General features: G+C 43.6%; 1 protein-coding gene across 1 annotated transcript; it reads right to left on the reverse strand.

Moving 5' to 3' along the window:
- Positions 1 to 276: 276 nt before the first annotated feature.
- On the reverse strand, positions 277 to 26,888 carry NRDC (nardilysin convertase). The gene is made up of 31 exons (XM_032118466.1): positions 26,530 to 26,888; positions 22,138 to 22,450; positions 21,868 to 21,949; positions 21,131 to 21,284; positions 19,362 to 19,435; positions 17,868 to 17,963; positions 16,814 to 16,936; positions 15,362 to 15,419; positions 14,314 to 14,387; positions 14,055 to 14,124; positions 13,616 to 13,693; positions 13,078 to 13,198; positions 12,937 to 12,995; positions 12,300 to 12,354; positions 10,958 to 11,062; positions 10,576 to 10,699; positions 9,992 to 10,078; positions 9,285 to 9,404; positions 8,508 to 8,559; positions 7,270 to 7,420; positions 6,123 to 6,250; positions 5,617 to 5,779; positions 4,856 to 4,887; positions 4,434 to 4,572; positions 3,979 to 4,026; positions 3,623 to 3,675; positions 2,911 to 2,994; positions 1,860 to 1,950; positions 1,471 to 1,587; positions 1,151 to 1,240; positions 277 to 951 (listed from the first exon to the last, which is right to left on the reverse strand). Exons 1-31 carry the CDS (start codon positions 26,871 to 26,873, stop codon positions 757 to 759), a joined length of 3,480 nt encoding a protein of 1,159 aa, XP_031974357.1. The 5' UTR covers positions 26,874 to 26,888; the 3' UTR covers positions 277 to 756.
- Positions 26,889 to 27,684: the final 796 nt, after the last annotated feature.

Here is a 27,684-nt window from a genome sequence, read left to right on the forward strand (position 1 = left end):
TTGCAGCAAGACTGTTTTTCAGTGAGTCATGATAAATCGATTTATGTGAAATGTATGAGCATTATTTATTTTTCCACTGGAATAATCCTTGCAGCTAAAGCTACTTCTTAAAAGTAGTTAATGAACTAGCAAAATGAGCATTTGCAGCATCCACAGAACTTTTCTGGACTCTGCATCCAGCCTGGCCTGCACTTCAGGAACCTCTGCATTGTGTGCTTTTGCTACAGTTAATAATGATTAAGTAGCTCGATGTAGCAATCAAACTACTTTTCTCTCCACAGTTGTCTAGCTTTTATTTGATTTCATCTTAATTTTGTCTACGTTGCACATACAGAAAAACTAAAAAAGCAGTGTGAGATGGAAGCTTTGGGCTTTTTCTCCCCCTCCCACCCACTGTCACTGCTCCAGGAGGGCTGCAGATCCTTTCCTGAGGAGCTGTCGCTGCTGTTGAGCCACTGCTGCAGCACTGCAGGGATGGTACAAACCAGTCTGAACACAAAGGCAGAGCCCACAGCTTCAGCCGGCTGGAGAGGAGAATGTGGCACCACTGGAGAAGTCAGGGCTGTGTCTCTTCTTAATGAACTTCAGAAGGTGATGGGAGGTTGGCTGGTAACTTGAGGAAAGCTTCCTCAGTGTCTGAATGGGCATCTTCATCCCAGCTACCACTACAGCTCTGGTTTAATAAAAACAGGTTTGTAATGTTGATGTTGCAGAAAGCACCTGTATTACACAGCAGGGCAGGGCAAGGTATCAGTTTTATTTTAATATTTTATGGTAAGGGAGAACATTCAGAGTTGATGTGTAGGCTTTGATGTCCTTGATGGAGGTAATGTCACTCATCAAAGAAGAGGGGGGCAATAAAACAAGCTGAGGTATTTCACCAGATGAAGAGTTCTGTCCTGAGACAGCTGTAACCTCTGAGTCCCCTTCGTGTTTTCCATATCCAATCACCTGGAAAAAAGGTACCAGAAGAGAAATTGGGATCTCATTCAGTGTTTCTCTGCCCTGCCAATTAACTTGAGATACTGAAATGCAATTCAAACAACAACACTACTTATAAATGTAGAAAATGTGGATAACCACAGTAAAATTTACATCACAGCTCTCCTCTGATTAATCAAAGTTGGCAACAGGGCTGACAGACACTCACATGTACACTGAGCACTTTCCTCTGGTTGCTTCTGTGAGCTTGGAACCAGTTGACCAGGTCTGCTTGTGTAATAGACTTGAGAGCTTCGATCTGAAACCCACAGGAAGGAGGTTTTAGCAGCACAGTGGTGCTTCAAGTCATTTTAAACATAAAAATGTTTTCTCTGCAACCTCTCCCCCATTGCATAAAAGAACCTTTTTAAAATAACACATCATTTTAGAGCCAGTGTGGCACTAGTTGCATAAACCCCATTTATGCATTTGAAACTGCTGCAAACCCAGCATGGCTCTGTGTCTGTCCCAGAGTTGCAGGACACCCACCTCCCGGGCCAGCCTGTCAAACAGGTACTGCTGGGTCACCACTTCATTCCAGTTCCTGTCCACTTCTTCTCCAAGGTGGGAGTCTTCACATTCTTTCAGTTTTATCAAAGCTGTTACCTACATGGGAAAAAGATAATTAGTGTCAAAGGGTTTTAAACTACCTTAATTTACCATCCCACTCACTGCAGTTGAAAGAAAAGCCAAATTACATTAACAATTTTGAACTTAACTGCAAATGGGCAGAGAATGGAGGTTTAGAGAACAACAGCAGAACAGAGCAAGAGGCAGGATTTAAAGCGAGGCCTTTGTCCAGAAAACCTCAGAAAATCACCAGATAGCAGTAACTGAATGCGCAGTTCAAAGAAGAGCTTTTCAAGATGAAGTTTTACCTGGGTGCTAAAAGCCTCTTCACTTAAATCCTTGATTTTCTCTTCAAAGCAAGAAAGAAACTCCTCTATTTTCCTGTCAACCAATTCAGAACTAAAAGAGAGACAAATAATTAAATTAGGCAGGAAAAAACAAACAAAAAAAATCCCCAGAACAATATTAAGGGGTAAAGTAGCAGCCCCCAAATGATGAGGGAAGGTTTGGGACAGGCTCACTTCCCTCATCCCTTGAACAGCTCACACATCTGAGAACACCTGGTGGTCCATTTTTCCTGGTATCAGGAAATAAAGGCAGTCTCTCATTTTTAGCTGTATTTAACTAGTAGTGTTCAAACACAGCGACTTCAGGTGACCAGGCACCCACAGGAGCCACTGCCAAGATGCTGTTGGGTACCTGCTCTGAGGCTGCAGCCCTGAGGCCTGGCACACAGTTATGGGCTATAGGATCAAGACTGAAAGAAAGTGTCATGTGATGGATCCTGAGGTTTCTGACACATTAAAACCCTCACTGGTGACATAGAACTCAGTAATGGAAGTGTCCAAATGTAAATATTAGAGGCAGCAGCACTCGGTGCTAATTAAGCTTTCACTGACTCAGTGTTATTTTTCACAAGTGGCACATTTTTCAAATAAACTTTCAACTCTGGCAGGACAAATACCTGTAGTTCAAAGCCCCAGGTTTGAACAAAACCATAACAGTGCTGTGCCTGCTGAACATGAGCCACAAGAACAGCTAGACAGGATTTACGGGATTCAAACTCTCCTGGCAGAATAGCTTCAAGAGGGCAGGGGGATATTTTACCTATTCTTGAAATTACTTTTCACTATGCAAGTCAGGACCACTGCAGTTTTAAGAAGCCTAAGGCTATTGCCCTATTCAGGTGTTGGTTTTGAGTCAGGATGTTGTGACTGTCAGCAATATCCCTTCTGACATCCCCTTGAATCAAAAAACCCCCTCAGTGGCCTGAAACAGGTGTGAACTCTTAACTGTGAGCAGGTGACTCCCACAGCCAAGGCTGGGAGTAGTGAAGAACTTTCCCCACAGAGCACTTACTTGTATTTAGTTGCCTGGGTTGCCACTGTGACTGAGAAGCCAAGAATCCCAGAAGTGTTCCTGCAGGTGGGGTACACGTGGTAGCTTAAAGAAAAAATGATGAAACAGTAAAGTCATTCCACAAGCACAATGAACTTTTCATTTACAGGACATGCTGCAAGTTAAAATAGTGTTGGTACTTTAGACAGAAAAATCTGAGATTTAAATTTGCAATAGTCCTATTTCCTTTATTTTCTGCATTGCTGCATTTCAGTGTTTTCTCAGCTTTAGGAAATCCTTTTAAACTTGGGAGAGTATTTGTGTTCCTGCAAACTAATCCAAGCAGAGTGAGAGACCCAGAGCTGTGAAAAGCCTGCTCCAGTTTCCTGAGGTAGCAGGGTGCCTCCGAGGGAGGCTGCTCAGCACCACAGAGCTGCTGTGAAAACAGCCCTGGGGAAGGGGGACCAAGTGTGGAAGTGGAAGGAACAACTTTATGCTGAATAATTCCAAGTTAACACACTGGTAATAGATGCAATTCTTACAGAAATCAAAAGCAACTTGGCTTGCAGCTTGTATTGACGGGTGCTTTTGGTTTTGAGGTGTGCATGTTGCTGGTTCCATTACCGTAATTCAGGAATAAACCAGGAAGGATTTCCAGAGTAAAAACAATGGAGAACAGCAAAAACAGGAGTGCAGGAGCAGGTGCAGGAGAATTCCTCCCCTGTGAACTCACCCGAGGGTCTGCTTGGTCCGCAGGAAGTCAAAGCAAGGCTCCTCCATGTGCATCTGAAACAGCACAAAGTTACAGCAGAAGTGATGCTGCCCTGCAGCCCCCCGTGGGCTCCACACAGAACATGGGGACACTGAAGTGCCCCTGGCCAGCCACAACCACTGCATTAAGAGGGCTCAGTCCTGTGGGGCAGGAGCTACAAGAACACTCTCCTGTACTGTCCATCACTGCAGCATTTGGGGACCCCCACCCAAACACTTCAGCCAAGGGCAGCAATAGGAACACGCTGTCCCCTGGGGGCTCCAAGCACTGTTTCAGGGAAGACACTGCTGAGTGAGGAGGCACAAACACAAACTTACCACGAGCAGCTCCATCAGGGTGTATTCCCTCAGGTTCCTGGCACCTGACTAGAAAGAGAATGAAGAATTTAGGGTGGGTTTAATGTGATCGTTCAGGCCAAGGTGGCTTGTGGCACACACTGCAGCACTGAGGGACAATTCACAGCAGGGACAGATGTGAAGTTCTGGTTTTCCCTGAGGGGACAGGCCCAGCCCCGCCCCCAAGATCAGAGTTGGGGACACCAGGAAGTCACCACAGCACTAACTCAGCTCCCAGCACTAGCCCAGGAAGGGAAGGCGCTGGTTTCAGGGACCCCCCCAGAGGGAAACCCACTTGGGTTTAGCCTTGGGGCACAGGGCCTGTACTCACATGAGGTGTCTGTGCCCCCTCTGTGACATCCCTGTCCAGAGCCTGCTCTCAAGGGCATGGGCAGGTGCCAGAGGGAAGAGGCCAGCACACCCCCAGCACACATTACCTGGTAATAGACTGTCACCTCGGAGTTGGCATCGCCCTTGTTGAGAGTTTTCACCTTACAGAGCAGGTGGGTATTTGGCAAATCCACCACCCGGAACTGCACAGGGCAGGGATGGGCCAGGGGAGCAAACTGAAGCTTTCTGGAAGAGCACAAACAGCACAACATCAAACACCTGCTCACATCTTGGCCAAAACCAGAGCAACACCCTGACATTTACACACTCGGTCTGATGTTATTTTCCCCTTCCCCAAGCCAGGACTACTTCTGCTGAAACTGCCACCATCAACAGCCACCTCCTGCAAGTACCAGAGAGGAAAATGGAATTTCTGCATCACTCCCACTCTGACTCCCTCCTCCAGAAAAGAATCTTATCTTGATTATAGTTTCCATATAATAAGCAATTAAAGAGTCAAGATACTCACTGAACAACATAATTCAGGAAATCCTTTGCTTCCTAGGGAAGAAAGCAAATACATCAGTTTTATTTACAAGAGGATTATTACCCCAATTCCCAACCACACACCCTAGAGCAGCACTTGAGAGAGTGAGCCCCAAGCAAGGAACAGCAGAGCTGCCACCTACATCCCTGCTCCCTCACGTTGTCCCCAGTCCCTCAAGCCTCCTCTGCACCACACTGCAGAGAGTGTCTCCACGCTGCTTTCTGCACTGTAATGTCTCCAGAAGGAGAAGGCACGAGTCAAAGAAATAGCACCAGTTGTCCTTACAAGCCTTCAGTGAATACTCCACGTGTTTGACACTCAGTGAGGTTTAACCAAACCATGCAGGCAATCAAATTCCAAGGATAAATGTGCTCTGAGGGAAACCTCCTCCTGTGGCACCACTGTGGGAATTTCTCCATATCAAATATATCAATACATCACACAATATAAAAATGGTGGCAACAGGAGAAACAGGTTACAGGCATCTACTGCATTTTTTCTGCATTTTTCCCTCTCTGCAGTTTAAATTCAAATTCCTGGAAACTTCTGCTCAAACTGGCAACTCTGGACTGCCATTGGCTTGTCCACACAGGCACTCCTGAGGTGTTAGGGGTGAAGCTGCCCAGTGCCACGAGACTCCAGACTGCCAGAACAGAGGCAGCATCAGCTGGCAGCGAAGTTCAATATGCTAAAGCCCATTTTAAGCCCATTTTAAGCACTCCAGCTGCCAAGGCTGTACTCACCCTGCTGGTGAAGTTCCCTTGCACGAGACCCTCCACGAAGAGCTGGGACTTGAAGGCCGTGACGAAGGCGGAGAGGGCCTCGATGGAGAGCCCCTTCATCAGCGTCTGGTACTTGTCGATCATGGACCACCGGCCGTGCTCCAGGATCAGGAGCCGCACATCCCTGCAGTGCCACCAGGGCAACAAACCCACAGCACATCAGGAGCTGCTGGGTGCCAGAGATGCCATTCCTGACTGCAGACAGGGAGAGGGTCCCCAGGCGCCCATGGCTGACTGTGCCCTCCCTCAGCAGCTGCTGCTGGCTCTAGGTCACTGCTGGACAGCAGCTCCCTGGGTGTCCGGTCTGGCCACGTGTCTGACCTGGTGCTTGCAGGGCTGCTGGGGCTCCCTAAGCTATGAGCAAAGCCTGGAACAAGCCCTGTGAGCACAGAGCAGGGATCCCTGAGCTCTTCAGCTCGGCCTCAGCACCTGCTGCCCAGCCACTGCTGCCCTCCCCCAGAACTCACTTGGCCAGAGTCTCGGGTTTAATGAGGATGTTGTAGTATGTTTTCTTCAGCTGCTCTGTTATCATTTCAAAAACTGCTGGAGTAAAGCTGAAGTCAGACAAGTAATCGATGATGAGCTGAAATAGAAGCTGTAAAGAGAATGGTTTTAAACTGGGTTTTTTGTTGGTTTAAGAACCAATTTCAATTTAATGCTATACAATAATGTAAAATCATCATTACTGAGATATGGAGCATTACTAAAGCACACTCCTCCATTCTGCCAGATGTTCTTCGCTAAACAATTCTATCCCAAATGACAGTTTCAGAAGGGCAGAGTTTTTACACAGTGAATAAGCTCAATATCCCAGATCAATAGGAGTTTCCACATTCTACTGAAACAAATCTAGCCTGGAACTCCCAACATTTCTGTATTCAATATTCCATTTTTTCCTTTTATAGCTGACCAGCACAATGACATTGCAACAGACACATCATTCAGGATTGAAAAAGAGAATGTTCAGACCCTGCTGTTTGCATATTTGGCTTTTTCTGTTAAAACTCCTGTTAATAAGTCTGACAGATGATTAATGGTCTTAAAGCTCCAGCCAAGCTCTTGCAATGGAAGTTGATGATTGTCTCCTCTTCAATCACTGTCCTCTCTGTGCCTGCCATGTCTTACATGGCCAGCACTTAGGGAAGGGGAACAGGGATCCCCCAGTCCTCTCAGCAAGCCAACACAGAAAATCTGCACCCAAAATGAGCATGTTCAGAAGCTGGATCTCCAAAGCCAAATTGAAAACAAAATCTGTTTTCAGACATCGCGCAAATAGGCACAACTTAGAGACAGAAAGGCTCCAATCCTCTTTATGGCCATGGAGACACAAAGCTCTTTTTATAGGAAAAGCTGTTAAAATCTTAATGGAGATACAGTTATTACTTAAAAAACGACTTAAGCCAGCCTGAAGTCAATAATTTGAGCTTGTGTAAGTGCACACAACTCCATCTTTATACATGTAAGCACAAGAAAAAGCAGCACATTTGCTGCATTACCCTGTCAGAGATAAATTTTTCATTTAAAAGACCTCATCCAACCATTCAATGCTCCAGAAAAGCACACACCCTGCAAAGCTGCAGGCATAAAAACAGTGAGGAGATGAGCAGAGCTTACAGGTAGTTTGTGATTGAATCCTTTCACTCGGATGATTAGGCCGTACTCTCCAGCCACCAGCTTGTACTCCAGCTGAGCCACGTCTGCTTCATAAGCTGGTTCCCCCAGGTTGTGGGAAAGGATGTTTACAAATGTATCAAACAAAACTATGCTGCAGGGGGAAAAGGGCAGAGGGTTAAAAAGAAAGAAAAACAAGATGGACTAAAGAGGAAAGTCAAGCCCGATGTGTTTGATGGTACATGCAGGGAGCTCTCCAACAGAAATGCAATTTGTGTAAAATGAGATTCAAAAAGAAACTTTCAAAAAAACCCACAAATACACAATGCAAGTTTCCCTTTGTCCAGAAAGCACACAACACTACTTAAAAATTATCTGGACATTCAACTGTTCTTTGCAATGTGAAAGATAACAGCCTCACAAGATTTAAGATTTCTTCAAGGTAAGAATGCACGTTTTAACACGACAATGCTCAAAATATGGGAAAAAAAATCACAGAAAATGAAATTATTTTACTTTGTGTAAAGGATTGGGGGACAGATAGACTCAGTTATACTCAGTACTTGAGTAATTAGATGATTATTTATCTACCAAGGTAATAAAATAATAATAAGCTAGAGCAAAGCAGGCTATGCAACCTGGAAACTGCAGTCCCTGCTTTCAGCTTTCTGTTATTGCCTGGATTCCAGTTCAAAGTTTAAACTAAGACACGTCATGAAAATAGACTTACAAAGGCTTTCCCAACACAGGATTTGTGCAGGTCTTGGCAGGCTTATGAACAAAGCACTGTGGAACTGGTTACAAGTGGCAATGCCAGCCTAAGGCAAGCCAAGTGCAGCACACCCAGAGCTCTGCCCGACCCACAGTCTGTTTCCCAGTGCTGCAGCCACCTCTGCTCCTGCAGGCTCCCAGGATCCTGGGACATGCTCAGGACATGACTCTGGACTGTTCTTTTCAGGACCAGCTCCTTCTCTGAGCACTGCTGCTGTCACATTATCTTTTCCCAAACTTGCTCTGGGGAATAACACCCCATGGAAGTCCTTACACATCCACTGGCTACAGGCAAGACCTGCTGCAGAACCACCCTCACCAAACTGCAGATAAAACAAGGAAGGTGGAAGGACATGAGAAAAGGACACCTTATTCTATTCCTCCTTAAAATTAAAGTCTCTCGCTGGTTTTTCACTAGGTATGGTAATTTAGTTACTCTGCAAGGTAAGCATAAATAATATAATCCTCACTTCTCTGCAGACTGCTGTATCAATGGAGAGATCAGATGGAATCGAACATAACCTGGTGAGGAAAAGGAAATTTAAATGAGTAATTGTATAGAAAGTGACAACTTTCTGAAGTCAAATATATTTCCATCAAGTTGCTCTTTGGCCACAGTTTGAGTTTAATGAAAATTGTCATTCATCTGTAACATTTTTTTTCTTATTTTAACTCAAGCATCTTCTCCTTCTTACTCCAAAAATCTTCCCTTTAAAGTACCAAATATCAGAAAACAAAGCTGTGCTTTGCAGAATACTCAAATGGCATAACCATTTTCTATAAACAGAAAAAGAAAACTCCACCAAACATCTGTTTAAGAGACACTAAAAACGTGACATTCTACTTAAAAGCAGCAATATACTTTACATCCTTGTCTCAGATCCAGGCTGTATTTTTCTGTAGAAGAGACTATGTCCCTTCTAATTAATGTGCTCCTTCCTTCTCAAGCCCTTCTCTCAGCAGCATATTCTGTCTGCCCAATCCTGTCCTCACACAGACTGTTCAGAAATCAGTAAATTTCAATGATTCCTCTTTTCAACCTGAGGTATCAGCAGGGTGCCTTTGTTTCCTTGGTTCACCTGCTTCTCTTTTATTGTAGCTAATAAACATATCAAAAGGACCATGGAAGAGCTGGCAGCAGGCACTTGGTTTAAATGGTGAACATTACCACGGGGTTATCTGCCTTCAAATAAATTCCAGCTGGTAAAAACAGGATCTTACTATTCAGAAAGCCCTCAGGCATTTACCTTTTGGGATTTTGAATTTATCATCCTTCCTGTACCAGAGGCAGCCTTGTTGTGTGCTGAGTGTTTTGACTGGATATTCTGTCTCAGGGCAGTCAGCAACTTTCAAAGCAAAGTCGGTGGCTAATAAAGAGAAAAACCACACCAAAACCACGTTAGTGTGTTTCACAGATACAATCAGGCTAAATTCATCTAAGTCTTCAAAAGCATCAAAAAATACATTTTTCCCCTCCAGTTTCCTAAATTATTTGTACTTTCCTGGACCCAAAGAACATCTCTTTTTCACTTCCACACCAGAACAGTGGCTCAGAAGCAGAGCAGAAGTGGTGGCACCACATTCCATCCAGGACACAAGTCCTGGCTTTCATTTCACTTGGTGTTGGCAACAAAGGGAGATGATATTTAGATGCTTCCAGAAACAGGAGGATTAAGCAAACAAAATTCTCCTCTAAGGTGTCTGGAGCTCTGTGTTAACTCTCACTGACTGTGAGGCCTGCTCTATTATGGCTGTATCATCTGCAAGTTTATATGCCCTCAAATAACTCAGTTCTTAAGCTTATAAATAGAACAATAGTAAATAAAACCCACCTGAACACAGTGCTCATGTTCTTTTAATTTGCAAAAACAGGTTGATTCAGGTTGTTTCTAAACCACAGCAGATTCCCTAATAAATCACTGGGGAAGATTTCACTCATGCCCAGGTGCCTTACCTATGTATTTGTTTTCTTCTGGAAGGTGTAAATCCTGATTTAACTCAAAGTCACTGTCCCATAAATCACTCCAGTACCTGTCAATATCTGTTAAAAACCATGAAATGCATTAGTTCAACAGGAAGGTAAGGCCATCCTATTTCCAGATATCTTTCCCCAATCTCCAGAAAGATTTGCAGTATCACAGGAGTTTCTTAACATCACCCCATTCATCAGGACTCTTTCTAAAACCCTTCCCACAAAATCTTCTGGAGCCAAACTGAAGCAGTCCTATTAAAAAGCAAATCAAGTCTGCCTTAGTAACCCAGCTCGCCCAACACCCTGTGCCCTATTGTTGGTGTTCTTTCCCCTGAATGGCAGCCAAGTGGAGCTTACTGGGACCTCTGCCTCCCAAAATAACTGCAGGAGTGGGAATCAACTGGCACCAAACAAAGAGCAGTTATTGGGTGGCACAGAGACTAACAGTGAGCTCAAAGCACTGAGGATTCATTTCCCTGCTTCCATGCACTTGTATTTTGTGTTGTTATCCTTTCACTACCTCTAATGCATGGATCAGACATTCTCAGCTCCTGCTGCTGTTTTACCTTCCACGCTGTACTGAGTCCCAAACCACTTCTCTTTGAGGTGACACTGGCCTTCGTTGGCAGCAGACAGCAAAACCAGGTTGGCTCTCTGAGGGCTCAGCTGGTTCAGGGCATCAGCAATGATCTGCAAGTTACAGACAATTATTTCAGCTCAAATGCAGCTCTGACTGCCTGACCCAGCAAAGACTTCTCAATGGGAATGTAGGAAGAACACGCTTACAAAACAGATTTGCTTTCTGAATACAAAAAATGTTTCAATTAATACAAAACCTGTGCCTGCATTATGCTTAATTACAAATGCCTATACCCATGCCTGTATTACACAGTATGCACATGTTTTCCTTACATCAAAACACATAATCAGAGTTCAAAGAATACTTACCTCAGGCTTGTATTCAAACAAGAGCTGGTCTCCTGTCAGAAAATCCTCCTTCTGAAACAACTGCATGTTCTCACAAAGGTTTTCCACATAGTCAACTGGATCTGTCTGCAGGCAAAGAAATAAAGCTATTTGTCACATAATTAGAAACCCAAGATACCCATTTTCTGTTCTTAGAAGAGCTTGACTAGTCAGGTATGTTGAGCATGAGTTGGATGCTGTGCTTGTTACAGCATTTAGTTTCAGTTACTAAATTAAATATATTTCATAACCATATCCAATGTTAAGTCTCCTCTGAGAATCCTGAAATTTCACACACATCATCTTTGTAGAAGAAACCTTGATTATACAGTTTACAGTCATGGAATCTACTAAGTTAAAGAGCCAGCAGAATGCACTCCTTGCCTCCAGGGAACACAAGCAGAGTCCTGCAACAATTCAAGATTTAAAGTGACCTGGAAAGTAAAAGGCAAGGAACTGCTGCTGCTGCTGCACGAGTACCTCTGGCTCTGCTCCTTTCCCAAGTTCCCTGCCATGATGGGGAGGGGGAGGAGGTGGAGGTTCTCCTGCTTGGACATGAAATACACATTGCCTTTTAGCAGGGTAAGGCTGCCTAGAGGACCAGGCTGCTCAGATTCTTGCTGGGTGCTTTTGGGGTTTTTGCACCAGCCAGCATCACACTGTAAAGATTCTGGGTCAGACAGAGAGCAAAACACACCTGAGAAGAGCTGACTTTGACACATCTGTCTCTTGTAAGTGTAGTGGGAAACATGCCCAAGGATTTCTTAAGACACCATACACCTGAGGAAACATTAAACCTCTTCTGGGCATCCCCTAACCACTTATCCCAAGCCCTGCCTCTGAGACCATCATTCCTTAGCACAGCTCTATCCACCAAGCACAAAACTGGGGTGCCATGACTAAGTCATTCTTCTGCCCCTGGGATTCACAACCCTGTCACAAGAGCACACACAGATCTATGTTCCTGCTGTATGTTGTATTTGTATGGATGGATTTGTTTTCCAAAAAGGAAATTTCAGTACCATTCAAAGAAAAAAACAAGTTATCTAATAAGAAACAGAACATAGCTACAGGTAGTAGGAGTAAGAGAGCCAAAACTGAAAAATATCCTACCTAGCAGGTAAGGAATGAAAAATCAACATTTAATTCTGTTAGGGAAATAGTCTCAATATTTCTCTGCCCAGAATACATCTTCTTTCAGCAAAACACAGCTTCATTAAGGTGCACAATGTATTTCTTCTCAAATAGAACACTGAAAATGTGTTTCAAAATGGGAAGGTAATATTTTTCATGGTTTATCTATGTCAAATCAGTGGATAAATACCTGTTCCTGGTAGTGAAATTCATTAGCTTCAATCTTTTGTATTTCTTCCCATATTCTGCAAAAGAGAAAGAAGACAATAAAAGTGAATTTTCTCCATTATTCCACAACATTTACCAAGAATCTTAAACAAGGAGCCTTCTAGGAAAGGCATCAATGGTGAGATCAGTGATTCATTCAGGTACAAGACACAGAAGCCACTATTAAATGCACTTCTCAAAATGGCATTTCTTGGAACTGGCAGAAAGTTCTTCTATTTTTCAAAGACAAAGAGAGTTAACTACAAAGAGTCAGAATCTGATACCAAATTAACATAAAGGTTAACACCAGAACACCACAGTCCTGACTTCCACAGACCTGGCTCAATAAACTCATTTAAAATGAACACAAAACTGCACCTGACATCTACACTAGTTCAGCTTACTAAACTGAGGGAATCAGATCACTGTAAGTCAAACTAAAAGCACCAAGAAACAAGCATAAACATTTAGAAAGCTAAATAAACATATACACAGACAAGCTTTACTACTGACTCCCTGTTTATGCTCTAGTAACTCCACAAAGGGTGCAAACACTACAAATAACAGGATAATGGAAAAGGACACCACCACAAATATGTGCTGGAGTGGCAAACACTTGCCTTTGATCTGGCCCCCTCTTCTGCAGCATCTTCACGTACTGAAATACAACGTGGGCCACCTGCAGACAGAAATGAAGATTATACTTCATTTTTCCAGACATTAGGGAAACAGCAGGAAAAACAACCTGCAGGAAACCATACCTCGTAGAAGTGCTTGTAACCTTCATCAGTCAAAGTCACAGAAATGCTGAAGATGGAGTAAGTGGAGTTCTGTTCAAATCCTGTCTCTCCATTTCCTCCATATAATGCAAGGGCCCAAAACCTATGGAAGAGTTACTTATTAATTAATAATTTCAGCTTTGTTTGAGCTTAGTTACAAGCAGCATATCACAGCTATATTTCAGTGGCTTTCAATCCATTGACAGTTTACACAAAGCTTTTCTAGCTTAAGGATGTGACCTCAGGATACAGACTTTAAGAAAAACAGTGAAAAAGCTAAGTTATCTTTTGGAGATCTCAAAGATCAGTCACAGATACTGCTGATCCAGGAATCACAGACACAAAACCCATTTATTTCTTACTTGGTTTTATCATCAGCTTACAGAATATCACTACAAAACACTGATACAAAAAGGCAGGCTTGGCCTCCTTTTATAGAAAATATAAATACACAAAATAGACTTTATCTGTATTTGAATGAGATCAAAGCATTTAATAACTTTGCTTAAAAAACACATACTTTTTCCTAAGGAAAGAAAGAACACTGCCTTTGCCTTCATGTCCCACCAGCCAGGAAATATAATGAAGAGGCTTCACCCTAAGAGAAAGTTTGAAGGAGATTAGATGCCAGGAGGTAACACATTTCACAGAAAGGCCTCAAATCACTGGGCTAATGACTAAAATATGCACTGTCTCTTTCTTCAGGGCAAGTTTTGCATTTTCAGGCAGAATTAAGATAATAAGCTAAAAATGTCGGAGTTCAGGACATAATGACTGATCTGAGTCAGTGAGGAAAGGGAACTGTATCTGTATCAGTTTAATTCATTTTTTAAATGCCCCCCCTAGCTGAACCAAAGTAATCTGTTAGGAAAATAAATGAGATTCTTTTGGTTTGTTGTGGAAGTCAATAAATTATCCTCAGCATAAACATGGTAGAAGTAAAATGCAGCACAGTGTACCTGTAATACTGTTCTTGTGGGGGAAGTGCCCAAGTGATGGTCAGTGAATGAACTTTCCTGATTGGAACAACTGGACACAAATAAATGGATTAATTATAAATACACACAATCAGACAGAGATAAATTTCACATAATGGAGAAAGAATAGTTAAAAGCTATTCAAACCCACACACAACTACTCTACAAAGTATCTGGATCACCCAGAGAAAATTTCTTTCCATATTCAGGTATTCAAAACATTTGAATCTATTTCACTTACCTCTGTAAAGCTTGTGAAATTCTGGTGTGTCGAAAGGCTGAGTCAGATGGTCAAAGCTGGGTTTGGGTAAACCACTTGAAAGCAAAATGGAAGTGTGATGTTACTGGCAGGGGTTCAAGGCTACACTGAGATATTCAAAGCCATAAGGAGCACAGCTCTGCAGGACACCAGGGAGCCTGAAAACGGCCCTTTCCCAAAGGTGCAGCCCAGCATCCCCCCAGCCCTAGGGAGGTACCCTGGGAGGCAGCTTGGCACTCTGCCCACACAACTGAGCAATTAACCAACATCTAGATACCACACCAACATCTCCCCTTCCTTCTGTACAGGGCAGTAACAGCACAGAACCTGCTTTTGTACAGCCAAGTACAGTAAACAACCCCCTGAATTCACCTGGACTCAAGGAATCCTGATGGATTGTCTTGTGAGGCAGGAGGGATGAGGAGGGGGGTGGCCAGGACAGAAAAATGTGTCTCTGAATGGCATTAGCCTCTCACAAGAGCATTTCCAAGAACCACAGAAACAAACATCTTGCAAAAAGGAAATAAAACACTTTTCAAGTTAGCAAAGCTTTTGCAGAACCCCCTTTCTAGAGAGCATACTGGAGGGAGCCATTAAAAAAAGATTTATTTCTAACCGACTGCAACCCTAAGGATGACAGTTAAATACTAGATATAGTGTTAATTAATTTGCTTCTAATTACTTTTGACACAAAGCAAAGATAAGCAATGTGAAATGATAATCTAGGTTTGAATGACTTATCATAAAATCAAGGCATCAGCACATATTAAGCAAACACTGCTTTAAGTTAGCACCACACAGCTCACAGCCTAAATAATTGTTAAGCAGAAACAAACTCTTCCTGGAACAATTGAGGCTGGCCTTTAATTTAAAAAGTTGCCTTTTTTTTTTTCCAGATAAGAATGTTAATTAACAAATGGTAATTTGGTAATTTCCTTTGTTTCTCCAGTAAGGGGTTTTTTTTAAATGTCATTTTAAGACCAGATAATTGTATCATCAGCAATGTCTTTATGCATCAAAAGAATCTTACTTATTTGGGATCTCAGAGAAGATTTCTGTCACCCACTTTTCCAACGTATCCAGTGTTTCTAAAAAAGAGAGAAGAAAGACAGAAATGCAATTTCCAGAAGATTTAAGACAAACTATCTCACCAGTCCAGTTATTTCAAAGAGGCTGCAAGTCAGTGTATTTGAAAATTGTAAAGTTCTAAATTATAAACTTCAAAGCTGTTGGTTTGAGCCAATTCTTAACATTTGCCAAGCTGTACCCATGGTCACAGCTCTGGGTTTGTACAGTGCTCAAATCCCAGGCTGACACAACCGGGATTTAAAGTTCAGTAGTGTCTGGAGTGACTGTGAGAAGGAATTACTGTCTCAGGGATCTACAAAATCACCAGTACTTGGAACTCATTCCATGACTCTCCAGATTATACACAGATGTTTTACCCCTCAAATGCAGTCCTGCAGTGCTAAAGATTTCTTCTCTCCATCCTCTTTTCTAAGGGATATGAGTCAAGAACCAGAAGTTTAATGGTTTTTAGAATAAAAACTTGAAAACTGCTTGTTTAAGCAAGCATTCTGAATTGCCAAAGTGATGCTGCACATGTAAAGAATAGCAATAAAAAAGGCTGGATGGGGTCGGGGGAGGATTCACTGTTGGCTTTGTTTTAACAGAGAAGGAAATACAAAGCTGACCTGGCTGGTTATCAGTTACCACCATTTTCTTCCCAACCATCACAGTAAATATTACAATCCATCACTGGCTTAATGACTGTTCAAGAGGCATTCAGCACCCTAAGTACTTTTATCTAGACCAAAATTAAAACCAAAGGAAAAGAAAATAAATACTGCCTCTATTATTACCATCTCCCCATTTTAGACATAGGAATTGCAATCAGTTTTAGCATTCGACAAAACCCTTCCCTAAATACAAACCTAACTCGAATAACTTCTAAGAAATGTGTTTCTTCTATTCTCAGCAGAAACAACCCATATGTCTGCAGCTCTCTGCTGAAATAAAACTCAAATCCATTTGCATAGAATTTTTCAAGCTATGGGGAAAAAGGACCTCTACTCCCCCTAGACAAACAAGACAACTGGGAGGTTCAGTCTCCATCTCCCCATCACTTGCTGTGCAGTTTCACTCTTGATGACAGAGAAATCAGCAGCATTAATTCGAGTGGTCTGTCTCTTCATTGCTACAAGATTATTTCTGAAATGTTATCTTTGAGATTTTCCCTTCTGAGTTAATGTGGAACCCATTCAACAGCTTCAGTAAAAGGTTTCTCAAGAAGTGGCAGGATGACAATAACACAGCACAATTGCTCAGGTCTTGTTTCATTTGGAAACCAGGCTAAAATCTACATATAAATACCCTCTGCAGGACTGGACAAGCCACTAGACTGGCTTGGGCTACAGATGGACTGGTTCCAAAAGCACCAACAGCAGCAATGAGGCTGTTTCTAAGGAGCAGCTCATGGTACCTTTAGACTGGACAACCAAAGTCATGTAGTGAGCAGAGTAATGGCGCTGCCAGAATTCCCTCAGCCTGGTGTAGGTGTCAATATTGTTCATTTTGGGCTCGTGTTTGAGCGTATCTGCATTACCTGCAAACATCAAAGGGGAGGCAGGGTTAGTTAATGACACAGTGCTTACAGCAAGACCACCCATACTGAGAATCTGTTTTCCTCCCTAAGTCTAGTCATGGTAAAGCACATTAAAAACACTTAATAGAAATCTGAAGTTAAAGGAATGCTAACTGAAATTTAGTATCTTCTGATTTCTGGTTCTTATCCTAAGAACAGCCAATATTTCTATGACAAGGAAGGACAGATCTCCCACAGGCTGCACAGCTGACTATGTGTTGCCAGCTCTTCCCTCACCAATGGAACTTGCAGAACAGCAAAGGGAAAAAGAGGGGGAAATATGATGTTCAGTGTATGTCACCATAGAAATTTATGAAAATGAGTTACATTTCAAAGCTGGTAACTCTAATATCCATCACACTGCTATTTACACCCTCACCAGCACCACAAGGGGGAGGGAGCGAGGACTGGATTGTCCAAGAGATGGACAAATTCTCATTCTGTTCCACTCACATGGCTGTGAAGGTCTAACTCCTGGAAGTTCAACAGTGAATTATTTACTTTGAAAAGCCTCCTTAGACATAAACCCAGAGATAATTTGTTTTTTCCAGGAAATTCCAATAGCAAAAAAACCAAGCTTAAGCAAGACGGAGATGACTCAGAGAGCACCACCTTTGTGTTAACAGAAAGTTCCATGATTATACACCTCGGGCAAACCAGCTTTAACATCAGCAAAAAGCAGTACCAGAATGGAAAGTATCTTAAAAAGGAGACAGCTGCTTTTATTCCCAACCATTTTCCTGTAAAATGGGTAATTGCTCTAATTCTTCTGAACAAGGCTAATGGTTGCTGTGATATGATAGCTCGTATTAGTGCATCTAACCACTCAAACTTCTAGGCGGTTAAAAGTTTAAGTATCATTACCATTTTATAACAGAAATTCAGGACTTACCCCAAAAAAATTTCTTCATAGGATGTCCAGGCCTGGCAAGACTCCCAAATAACATCTCCTTTCTGTTTGCATCGGAAGGCCTTGCTAGCTGATACTCTGTTAATTTAAAGAATTTGCAGTGGCATGCATCAAAGTTTGAGGTCATGTTCCCACAAAACAAAGCACAAATCCCAGCCAAACTGAAAAGGAGACATACCACACAGATGCAGCCTGAAATTTCTTTTTATATATGATGAAGTAGTGAAATAGGATATGAAAGAGGATTTGCTAGCAGTAAAAAAATTTAAGAGAAGAGGAAAAACACAGCTCATTGCTGAGAAGTAAAGAAAGGGATAAGAAGGAAAAGCATGTAAAACCCTCAGTTGCCCTGTCTGAATGCTCTGAATATGTTAAGTTCAATGGGGACAAAAGGCCATCAAAATTATACAGGATCAGGCTCTGCAGAAAGAGCCGGAGAACAATTACAAACCTGCTTCTACCATGTATCACACAGACCAACCTCTAGCCTAATAACAAAAGGTAAGATAGTTTCCAAAAATGCACTTTTACAACCAGTTTACACCAATCTAAATATGGGGCTCTGCCAAAATCAATTTACCCTCCTGAACTGCATTTTCCTGTTCCTGTTTTGCTGGTAATAAGAAACATGTGCAGCAGAGCTGTAAACTAATTCTTCTGGCTGGGTTCTCCAGCAGCCAGTTCAGCAAGCTGACACCATTTGCTGGGCAGCACATTATCATAGTGTCACTGCAAGGGAAGGGCTGGTTCTGCACCACCAAGGTGTAAAATGGCTGAAGCTGTTGAAGAACCACACCTTACCTCAAAGGCAGGTCCTTGTTTACACTGACTTTTATCTAAATTCAAATATCAAATCACCCACTTTTCCTTGCCAGAAGATAGAGAAAGACAATGACTTGGAATAAATATTTGAACCAGTTGGGATATCTGCTAATAACATTTTTTTCCTAAAATAGTGACATTTTATAGGCAGTCTGGGAGTATCCATCACATATTAGAAAATCAACACTCCACTCACTTCTACACCTGGTTTAATTTCTTTCTGGGAAGTGACTTTGTGGTTATTCAGGTGTTAGAATAAGGAGAGAAGTAAAATCACCTCAACTCATTGTATTAACTCTGCACAAGACTGGAAAGAGCACTGGGGCTGTGCTGGAGCTGAAGGCATTTTTTGTTGACTGCAGAGCATCCACATGCTCATGTAAGTGCCCTGCCAGTTACTGCCAAACCACTTCAGATTATTAATTTCTAATGAATGAAAGTGTGAGGGTAAACTCTCGCAGTGCTGGCACTACATCCAGTCTTTCTTCCTCTAAAAGCCATTGATGTCCACAAAACTTCAAGAGTGTAATCTCTCTGATGAGTTAGGTGAACGTGACTGAAGTGATCAGAAGGGTAGTTCAACACAGAACACAATAAATAGCGTTACAAAGTAGATTTTGTTTTAAATACACAGAAAAAGACACTCTTACTTACCACTGTCTACAGCCTCCACTTCTCGATCTATTGCATCCCTGATCATTAACGGGTGAATGAAGAATTGTGCCCACCTATGGAACAGAAAAATTCATATACTTGTCTTCAGTGTCTATTAAGCTAGGGCAAAAACCAGCAATTAAATCCAACATCTATTATTTTGCTTTGTAAAGTTGCTTGTCTTACCACAAATTATGTCATTCTTGATTATAATGTCTTAAAGAAAGATAAAAGCCAGTTTTGTGATACCATCAGAAAGCAAAGGGCAGGGCTTGCCAGCTTCACAGAGTGGGACTGGACTGGTTGGATCCAGTAGGATATGATAGTGATGTGTCAGGATTATCTGCCTTTATGTCCTAAGAATGATCACACCAGATGGGACAAGTGATCCACCTAGTCTGGTTCTTGGATCTAAGAGGGACCAGTATCACATGCTTCAGAGGAAATGCCCAGTTGTTCCTCACGAACAACATGATCACAGGGGAAGTTTCTTCCTAACCCCAGGAAATAAACTGTAAAACACAAGATTTTATATCCATTACAATTTTATTATCTACTATAAAAGTCAGTGTTGTAATCCAAATAAATTTCTTCCGTATCCACAGAGAGCAGAGCACTGGAAAGGGACAGATCTGCAGTGCATGGAGACTCTGCAGAAGGCTGCCAGAGAATCTAATAGTTCTGTTTTATTTGCTGAGGTTTTTTAATTAAAAACTGAACTGACTGGAGCAAAACGTTAAAGGTAATAAGAGGTTAAAAGTAACGTATTCCTGATGGAGTTCTATGGCTAGAAGACCTATTACTCTACAGACAACTGAAAGGTGATGTCTTTCCATTTCTTCAGATCCACAAGTGCTTGAATGAGCAGAATTCATCCTCAGCACTTATTTATCTCCTTTGTATGAGAAGCTGTTCTACAGAACTCCTAATTTCTGTTTTCCTCTGCACTAAGCAAGCTGTTGTGACAGATTGCAATTATATTTTTTTGATTCTTCACACTTCCAAACATCTAAAAAAACTGGATTAATCTGCAAATGGAAGCTGAAATTGGCCAAGTAAAATTTAGGTTATACTTGGAAAAATGTGCAAACACTTGCTCTCATGTCAAAGTGAATTTGCAGTGGAGCCTACTCTCCTCCTGAGGTATTTCATGGCATCAAGAATATTCAGCTATGGCCCCATGAATGAGAAATTCCTCTCACTAAAGGAAACCATGCCAACCAGCGGAGCTCTGATGTTCCAACAGCACAAAAGAGCAAGTTAAGCACTTTCTGGCAAAAGATATATTCAGCAGTGAATAACCTGCACTGGGTTAAATGTTTCCCTTTGAGACACACATTGTACCATATCTTTGAAGACTGCCTGAAACAAAGTAACAACAATTTAGAAAAAACAGTAACTCTACCAGGACAGATATTTCAAAGGATGAGTTGCTGGGATTCTGGGAGCACTTGCCCTCTGATCAGTTGTCACATTGCGTTAACATTTCCCCAGTCACTACTAGTTTAAGAGTGCCAAAACAACCAAGGAGCTGCATTCATTAAGACTTAAACATGGGTCCTACATAATTCCACAGCAAAAAACCAGCAACATATTCAAAGGGAAACAGCATTTCCCTATATTCAGTATCACTGCTCTAGTGCAGGTAGCTATGGAAGTTCAGCAGCAGCCTTGATCACTCCAAAATGAAGAACTGGACAGCTACACCCAAGCTCCTGAGGCACATACAGACATTAACTAACACCTAATCACCATTCATACAAAGTTACCTATCCAGGGCTTCTTTGAAGTACTTCCTCTGCACATCAAACTGGAACACTGTCCTCTCACAGTCCGTCGAGGCATTGTCGCCACCCCCGTGTTTCTTCAGGAATGCATCAAACCCATTCTCATCTGGGTACTTCAAACTGCCCATAAAAACCACTGCAACAAAAAATCACCAACAGTGCCAAGATGACATTTATTTGTTATTCCAAACTGCAGCTATAGCAACCCCTCTATGACTGACCCACAGCTCGAAGGCAGAGGAAAACTACTGAATACCAACAGCCTGGGTGATCTGCCCAGTAACTGCTCCAGTTTGCCTCTGACAGTGCCCTCCCAGGCATGCCTGGTCTCAACCAGGCAAGAGCAGTATTTTGAGACTCATCTGCTCAGAAACTTCACGTGGTTTCTGTGTCTGCATTACTAATTCATCACCCTTTACTAGGAGACAAAGATCTCCAGCCTGGTCTATAAAGCCACAGGTAACATAATTCCCCTCAATTTAATGGGTAACAAATAATGTTGATATAGGCTAAGGCATAGCCTGCCAAAGGGGGAGACGCCTTCCCCCATATCAAAAACTCCTTACTAAGTCAGTATTTGTAGAAAGCCACAAAGTCATGAAAATAAATTCTCAAATAGCCAAATTAGGAAATTATACTAAATACTTCAAAAATGCAGAGCTACATAGCACCCATTTTCCACTGAAGCTGGAGAAGACGAAATAGGAGCAGATACATACTATGTTCCAGGAAGTGTGCTAATCCAGGCAGATCTTCAGGATCAGAGAAGCTGCCAACAGCAACACAGAGGGCTGCTGCAGACTAGAGAAAATACGACATTCTCAGTAAAAGCTGCGTCAAGAAACACCTCAGGAAAATGACAGAAGTACAAGATGAATCAATTGGGACAGGCACAATAAAAAAGTCTCATCCAAATGCCTGATCACAAGGTTTCAGACCTCAAGAAAGCTCACTATATATTTTTGCACCCTACAGCTTTAAGTACATACCTGCTTTTCTGAACAACCTCTCTTTCTTGTCTCTTCCTTATCAGCCAGCTCTTCTAATTCACTGTCATCAGAATCATTGAAATCCTCATTATCTCCATCACTGTTCTCACTCTCATCCCCCTCATCACAGTCCTCATCATCTTCTCTACCATCTTCGATCTCAGCTCCAGAGTCATCATATTCATCACTGCCCTCTTCAGAATCATCATCATCATTCTCCTCCTCCTCCTCCTCTGAAGATGTTGGGGCACCATCCAAGTAATTCAAATCCGAAATCAAAAGTGCACATAAGCCATTCTGCAGTTTGATATACCTGAAAGAATAATTATTTGCAATGAATATGTTCATTTCCTAGGTCTGAATTTTCAGAATTGCAAAAATTTCATTATTTCCTGTAATACTTTGAGAGTGAGTTCCTTGTGAAAATCTAATGGTAGCCAAGACTGTGAGCAGTTTTATAGCAGGAAAGTAAAACATTCTTCCGCTACTCAACAGCTCTAGGAATAAGAAGTAGTTCAGCACAGTAGCAGAAGCCCCTCTCCCCATAAGGTCAAGCTCACTGATTTTGGCTTTTATTTCTCTCTTTGTGAAATATTTAAGCTATTAGCATTCACTTCATGCACTCAGAATAGGCAAACCCAAACTTCAATCGTCTTTTAGGCCTGGCAGGCTCTTGGAAACTGGTATGATGTGACAGAATGAAGATCTTAATCTTTGCTTCTAAGTAGGCCCCAGAGTATTTGATTTGTTTTCATCAATGGCTTCTATTAAATGGGGTCTGCAGACGTAGCGGGCAAGTGTTAGAAAGGAGAGAACTCCTCTGCAGGCTCCACAGAACAAGTCACAGGGAATTGGCTGGGCTCCTATCAAGAAGCAACACAGTTCTCTGTGTGTGTGTTTATATATGCACAGAGGTTTTTATACTGTGTGTACATATATAAATAAAACCCCAAAAGCCCTCTGTGCAGCACCCTTCTACAGCTTTTCATACTGAGGACTGCAAGCACCAATGCTCTGCACTACAAGAACTCTCATTCGTATTCATCTACCATCAAATCTGGAATAGAATCACAATTTGTCAAATTAGCCAGAGCACCCCTCCCAGGAGCTTGCACTGGCTAACACACCAGCTGCAGAAAGATAGGAATGCTGGGTCCAGAAAATACTTCATTCCATCCTATAAACTAGTGTGATAGAGACCTGTGGTATCTGATACAGCAAAAAAAAACCAAAAAAACAAAAAAAAAAGCAAGCTAGAATAAAACAAACCCATGGTCACATCCCACACTCCCAGAAAAATCTGAGTTACAGAACACAGAATCACAGAATAGTCTTTGTTGAAAGAGGTCTAGATGACCTTTAGAGGTCATCTAGTCCAACCCCCAAGTTTATACCAGGTCAGAACCTTGCAATGTGGACACAGCTCTTGGACTACCAAGCCTATGAAAAAAGCTAATGAACAAACATCTAATAGTTGTGTTAAGGTTATGACTCATGACCAGTCACCCAAGGGGAAATGACAGTGCTTACTCTGGGCCAGGGTTTCATGACCATGAACACACCCAGTTTCCTTGCTGCAGGACTGCTGAGCAGAACAAATCTGCTCAAAAAAAAAAAAAAAAAAAAGCAAGCACAAGTGCATTTTGACTCATTCAAACAACAGCACAGTGTGTAACTTGTAGGGATGCTCTGATGAACTACAGAAGGCACAGACAGTGATGGATCCATGCTCATGTCTGGGAACAAAGTTAATCCTCCTGCATTCTGAAAGCACATTTGCTAACCATTCCCATCACGTACACGTGTCCCACTGCACAGCTGCAGCACTCCTGAATGTCCTAAAACACACACTGCACACGTGGGTGCTTCAGCCTCTGGGCAGCTCAGAGCCAAAGTTGCAGACAGCACCTTCCAGCACAACCAGCACCTCCTTCTCCACACACAGCTCTGCTCTGCAGGTTTTCACAGCTCCTGGAGAACCCCAGCCTCCCAGGGAGCAGCAGGCACTGGTGGAAAGCAGAGAAGAGAATGGGGCTATTCTTCCCAAGGAACAATGAGCCATAAAGCTGTTCAGCCAGGTGTATCCAGCAGCTCTTGTTGATCCTTTCCACACAGCCCCATTAAGCTAATGGAGCAGATTATACTAATTTTACATTGCTCATCTGGAGGCTCGTGGGTGTTGCACACAGGACAGAGAGCACCCAGCAGTAAGGACACAGCTGAACCATGGCGCTGTTGGAGGCTCTCGGATTTCACTCCAGGATGATCTAAACAGCTTAGGTTATACTGAGCAGAGGCACCACTGACATAGGTGTTCTTTACTTTTTCCATGTTTCAGTCCAATGGAAAAGGACAAATGTAATTAATATCCACTAGTATGCAAAATACAGTACAAAAAATGCAATCACATAAGGTAGAAACAGAAGCAAGCACAGTCCAGTTGCTTTTTTAAAGGACTATGCAGCACTGATGCAAATAAGTCTTAATTATAAAATTCAAATTCTTAAAAATACTGTTTAAAACTCCTGAAAAAGTTTAAACAGGATTGTTCTCACACAAAGTTTTTCTTTGACAATTGTTTAGAAGTTAATATTGAAATACGTATCAGTGCATGGTAAATGCTGAGAGAAATTCTTTATTTTCCCGAATTACAAGAACCACAAGACCATGAAATTCCATATATGGATGAATGTAAATAAAACATACATTTTTAGTAAATATAATCTCACAATTACAGCTCTAATGAACAAACCAAACTTTTATCATGACAAATATTTTGTCCCAACAAACCCACTTCTGAAGATACATCCTGCAATCTACATCAGAGCTCTTTTGGGTTTGTGATCGTTATTTCAGAAGGCAAAATATGACATTTTCCATTAAGTTAAGACTGATGTCACCAGACAGACACACTAAGCCCACTGTGACTGGGCTGCAGCACACATTACTGAGATGTGAAGAGGGGAAAGTGTGTCAGCACCATCCCATCACCTGCCAGGACACTCCCTCAGGAGGTTTGGGGCATCACACCTGGTTCAGTGTGGCTTTGCTTCCAGCCATACTGAACTTCTTTTCCATAAGGACAATGTCTCTGCTGTGCCAGGCTCACTTTGCACACATGGAAATCAGTCTGAAAAGGTGCAACTCTCTTGCTTCCAACTGAAAAAATTCTGTTAAGAATGGACAGTAGGATTTCTGCAAGATTTTGGTATTGGTTTATCTTTACATTGTAAGCAAACACTTTCTCCAATTCTCACATGCAGAGGAGGCTCCTGAGCCTCAAAATAGGTACTGAAAGCCTTCAGTGGATTTCCCAAGCTTCATCCACCAGTGTGCTCCTTCAGGTAGCAAAGGCAGTTCCTTGAGCTTACAGCATCTGCCACTGCGAGCTTTGCAGGAGGACAAGCTTGCCACAAACTAGCATGAGTAAGAATGCCATCAGGAGCAGCAGGCAGAGATCCAGAGCAAGCAGCAAGGAAGTAGGGCAAGAAGGGAGGGAGCAAGTTTCTCCCTGAGCCAATGGGCACAGTCCTCTTCAGGCAGCCAGCAGGGAATCTCACTGTCAGCCAATGTCACTGCAAACCCAAAATTCAGTTCCAGGCTCAGGCAGTAGATTCTCCACTGGCTGCACAGATTAGACATCATGAAAAGTAAAGATAAATTTTAAAAAAAGCAGCACTAACAAGGGCTGGATAATCTTCTCTCCTAGAGGAAGAAATTATCAGAGTGTCCCCTCAAGAACAGACTACCTTACAGCATCCAACAAGCTCAACCTCAGCTGAAGTTCTCATCTGAGCCTCTCACTGTGTCTGGACCACGGACACTGTGGGCTGTGCTCAGGGAAGCTGATCTTTTTCATCACTTTCTGGGGTATTACTCAGAAACATCGAAATAAAAACACAAGCAAAATAGTAGCCAAAAAGCATTTTACCTCAACTCACAGATATTTGTGTTAAAACCCAAAAGCTCATCTAAAACACGAAGAGTAACTGTTGTTAAGCTGGGATCTGCTCTGAAATACTTAAGCCGCACTTTGCACTTAATGCTTTCGGAGAGGAGCTGCCCGGCCGAGGGCTGCAAATTAACGATTAATTGGGTACTGCTGTGGCTCGAGAACACCCAGCACCAACCAGCCTGAGCACAGGGGCCGATCCTCCCGTCCTGTGCCCGCACACACACCGGGCAGCCCACCTTCAGGACGAACACACTCGCGGAATCCTCAGAGATCACAGAAAGGCCTCCAGTTGCCCCGGCCACCGGGACCAGCCCGACTTCCAACCCCCGGGGTACCAGCAGTGCCCGGGACACGGAGCGGGGAGACCCCGGCCCGCCCCACCGGCTGGGCTGCCCCGGCGGCGCCTCGTCCTCCCGCAACTGCCCTCCCGCCCTCACCGGTATTGCTTGGGGTCGCTGGGAGACTTAACGATATCGGGGTCACCGAGGTTGTGTTCGGGACCGGCTCTCCCGCGCTCTTCCTCCTCGTCCCCATGAGGCGAGCGGCCCCCGGCGTCGCGGCCGCCCTCCGCGGCCTGCTGCCCCACCGCAAGCTCCGGGCTGCCGTAGCCGCACGTCGCCTTGTTCCTGCCGGGCATGGCGGCGGTGGTGCCGCTCCACAGCGGCCGGACAACGGCCCGTCCCGGCCGCCAGCCCCCGGCCACGGCCCGCCCGCGGGGACCCCCGGCCGCCGCCGCCCGCCCGCTCCGAGAGAGGGCGGCCGCGAGACTGCGCACGCGCATGGCTGCGCGGCGCTCCCATTGGTGGAGACAAGGCTACCGCCGTGAGCGGGTGGGGGAAACTATAGCTGGGGGAGAGGGGGGGGATGCTGTCCCTTTCAGGAATCGGGCGGAGTGGGAAGACAAACAAGAGGGATAAGGGGAAGACGAAGAGTGAATCCAGATTTCGGGCACTGGTCTCTGCGCCGTCACGTTTCCACGGGTATGCCCGCCCGCCGCCTGAGTAGTGCCCCCCCCCCTGCTCTCACGTTGGAATAGTCCAACAGCCAGCTGGCGGAAGCCAGCCTCCTCCTCTCACGGCCCTCACCAATTGGTCGAGCTGGCTGTCGCTCAAAGCTGCAAGGACCAATCAGCTCGCCGGGCCGGCTGCCGGCAGCATGGCAGGTCCTGGGGTTCCTTGGATCGCTCTTCCCGGGATGGTGGAACACGATGTGTCCTGAACAGCGTAAAGTCTGCACCCATGGCTGCTTAGCAGAAATCACTCTTTGTTCTTTACAAATGTGGCTACTTCGGCAGGTCTCAGCACTTTCCGATTCGTGGATATCCTTTTCCCCCATCACACTCCAGTGCCGCTGCAGTGACAGTGGGAATGCTGCTGTGCCTCTCGGCTCAAATCCCCTGGCGCTTCCAAGCGGCACGCACCGCCAGGCTCCTGCGTTTATCGCAGCCCTTGTGCATCGCTCCGCATCTGCCTCCCTGCAATCCCAGCGCTCCCGGCGCCGTTGGCCGCAAAGCAGGCGCTGAAAGCCGAGGTACGGGGTCAGAGGCCAAGCCTGAGGTACAGGGGCTGATAATTCAGCCTGGATGTCGACCT

The sequence above is a fragment of the Corvus moneduloides genome, chromosome 9 (genome assembly GCF_009650955.1).
Source record: "Corvus moneduloides isolate bCorMon1 chromosome 9, bCorMon1.pri, whole genome shotgun sequence".
Classification (NCBI taxonomy): Eukaryota; Metazoa; Chordata; class Aves; order Passeriformes; family Corvidae; genus Corvus; species Corvus moneduloides.